The sequence below is a fragment of the Pteropus vampyrus genome, unplaced genomic scaffold (assembly GCF_000151845.1).
Source record: "Pteropus vampyrus isolate Shadow unplaced genomic scaffold, Pvam_2.0 Scaffold48, whole genome shotgun sequence".
In the NCBI taxonomy this organism is placed as follows: domain Eukaryota; kingdom Metazoa; phylum Chordata; class Mammalia; order Chiroptera; family Pteropodidae; genus Pteropus; species Pteropus vampyrus.
Window position 1 is genome coordinate 2,270,403 of NW_011888829.1, and position 3,171 is coordinate 2,273,573.

At 50.2% G+C, this 3,171-nt stretch overlaps 1 protein-coding gene across 1 annotated transcript in view; it reads left to right on the top strand.

The window, feature by feature from the left end:
* Window positions 1-3,171, top strand: part of KIAA1549 (KIAA1549 ortholog) — a 129,542-nt gene that overhangs the window by 13,831 nt on the left and 112,540 nt on the right. The window contains exon 4 of the mRNA XM_011359561.2: window positions 2,379-2,519. Within this exon, the coding sequence (XP_011357863.2) occupies window positions 2,379-2,519 (141 nt within the window). The remainder of the gene's footprint in view (window positions 1-2,378; window positions 2,520-3,171) is intronic.

Below are 3,171 nucleotides of genomic sequence, written 5' to 3' on the forward strand. Positions count from 1 at the left end.
AAGTATTTCTTGAAGTTAAGAAATGAACTTTATGGACATTTATTTACCTTATTTTGTGTAATCCTCAAATTGACCCCCAGCTAGGCAAGGTAGGCATAATCAAGCCCATCATCAGATAAGAAAGATTGAGGTTGGAGATAAAGATAAGCTTTGTGTCCAAGATGACAAGCTTTTATGTGACAGAGCAGAGCTCAGAACTCAGCTGTTCTGTTCCTTAGCTCAGGGCTCTCGTTCTTGCTCCCTATTACCTTCCATCTGGCCTCTAACTATCCAGTTTGTCAGTCTTCCCTCCCATTCCTATCCAGGCCCACCCCTAAGAATTGAGGGGCCCCGGTCAGAAGTACAAATTGAGGCTCACACACCATACATCAAAACATCAGAAAGGTCCATGCTAAGCAAGCATACTATTAAATAACGTATGCCTGTTCTCCTCCCGTGGCAAATATACCTTCATAAGAACCTGGTAGGCCAGGTTCAAAAGCAGAATTTTGACTCCTTGGAGTCGTGAGCAGGAATGTGGCAGCTGAGTTGCCACATGAATATGGGCCCTGTTTCATATTCTCCTCTCACACCTCGTTCTTTGCTTCACTCCTATAGGCTTCGTGTGCTGATCCCACCCCCATCCCTCACCTGCATGTCCAAGTTCACCGATCCTCTGCAGACAAACACTCCTTCGCCATACCTTGGGACCTGACTCACCAGCTGTTGGTCCACCCTTTGAGAGAGAGAGGCCACCCAGGCACTGGAAATGAGCTTGGGGCTGAGTGGGCAGGGACTTCTGGGGTCCTGGGTCCCCAAGCATAGGGGAAGTGAGCTCCTGGTAGGGTATTCTTTTGGCCCCTAAGATTCCTTGTCTTTTGGAGAGAGGTGCAGTTGGAAGAAGCCCAGAGTGGGGCCCTCGAAAGCTGAGGGGGGACTGACCTATCTCTCCTCCTTAAACCAGACTGTATACCTTTTAGAGACCCAGGCTAATTCTCCTCTATCTCCTAGGAGTTGTTTGGTTTAACCGGAAAACAAGAGATGGAGGTTGAGCCTGAGGTAAATGAACTAACATTTTTGGCTTGTTTCTTCATCTATAAAATGAGAACTAGATGAGATAATCTCTGAAATTGCTTCCTTTATGTCTTCTTCTACATCCCCCATCGTCCAACTAACAGGTCATAGCAGGTGCTTGGAAGTGTTTGCTAATATGAATGCCCTAAGGTCTTGTCTTAATCCCTTCTCATATCAGATGAATGTGTGTAGGTGTGTGCGCTTATACATGTGGGGGCATGCACATGCACACGCAGCGCACACACGTGCACACGCCCTTACCTTGTACCACTCAGTCTGTCTTGGACTCCAAGTCACACGACTTACCAGCCGGACTGTCAGAGCCCTGGGAGACATTTTCCTAGACACTGAGGCAGAATGCTCGAAATCCTAACAGAAGTAATACTTAGTTTATGCCTTCAGAGCTCAGGGATGATGGGACTCTGTGGATCTTACTTTCCTTAGAAAGTTGGTGATCTCGAGTCATTTCTGTTATCTCGAAGTTGCGATTTTAATTTCTGACTGATACCAATCCCTTCTTACTGGCTGGGCAAACATTTAATTTTTCTTGAATTGAGAGGGAGCCTCCTTTCTCTGACACGCTGGATTCTCATGTAGGTGGGAGCTTACTGAAGGGTGGGGCCAAATCTGAAAGGTTGAAGATCTTCACTGGGCAAGTGGATGCTGTGGTTCAAATCACCAAATGTATAATGAGGGTTTACTGGTGCTATGGGAAATCCTAAGCAGGATGACAAACTTCACGTTAATTTATTTGGAGAGGTAAAGCATAAATTCATAAAAAATAACATAACAGGACAAGACAATTTAAGAATCACTCCAAGGCAGCAGTTTGTGGTCAAATGAAATTTTTACACAATGAGTTCAGAGAATGAAGAAAAGTGTGAATAAGAGGTCCCTGATCTAGAGCCATCCTATCCAGGGACCGGACATTCTGGGACAGCCTCAGCATCTGCACATCAGTACTCATCTGGAGTTTATGAGCTGGAGGCAAGGTCTGCAAAGCCTTTCTTTTATGGCGTGGAGGAGGATGGGGGAGATCAATTGCTAAGAACAGGGGCCGTTCTGATGGGGAGGCATGATAAAGTACAAATTAAAAGCATCGACAAAGGCTATCTTTAACCTTTATTCTCAATTATCTTCCTTAAAACCAACAGGTAGGCCTTATTCTGAGAAGGGGCTATCACTGACTTTCCTATCTCACCACCAGGCTAGACGCCTGGATGCGTTGAAGATGCAAGGCTGGGCCCAGTAGGAGAACCAGAAGGGAGCACGACCAGGTGCTTTTGTCAGTGTTGATGGTTCACAATCTTCACTGTCCATCATAGATAGCGTCCCGGGCAATAAGGTAGTGTTCCCAGGTCACACCTGCCTGGTGCAAGCGCTCCAACAGGATGCAAAGATTCGAAATGGGCAATTCCATCTTCCAAGACTTTTAAGCCGCCAGCGTCTTCAGAGTTTTCTGTCTGGTACGTAGCCGGTCCTTGACAAATGTTAACTCCCTTCTTCGCTTTCCTCATTTCGCGGGGGAAGTCTAACCACCAAACGCCAACCCTCTGACGTTCTCTCCACCATCCCAAAGCGACACTTTCCCTAACAGGGCCTAGACGAACGCGGTTCTCTTTAGCTCTGCTTCAATTTGGTTCAACAGGCGTCCTCTGTAGGCCTACTACGTGCGGGGTGTGCGTGAGACACCCGGAGCGTGTCTGGTCGTTGGTTTCCCAATCACCGGGACTGGAGGCAGGAAAGGGGTCGAGCCGCGTGCGCGCTTTCCTCGCTCCCTCTACTGCCTGTGGGGCCCTTGGGGAGCCTTTCCTCTGCTTTGTGCCCTCTGCCGCCCCGAAGGCTGTCTGTCCTGCAAACGCAGGCGCCCCGCTCACACCTGCTGCCCGCGCACAATCGAGCTGAGCGAAGGCGGGCGCGAGAGGAGGAGCTAGAGGCCCGCGGCGCTCGGGCTGGCCGGGTTTCCCGCTCTGACCCCTCCTGACGGACCTCGCTCCCTGCGTCCAGGCGCCCACGGGGGTGGAACCCGCGAGGCCACCAGGCGGCGGGGCCCAGGCCTCCCGCGTCCCTCGGCGCCCCCTCCTGGGAGGCGGGTCCTGGGAGAGGACGCGGCCCGGG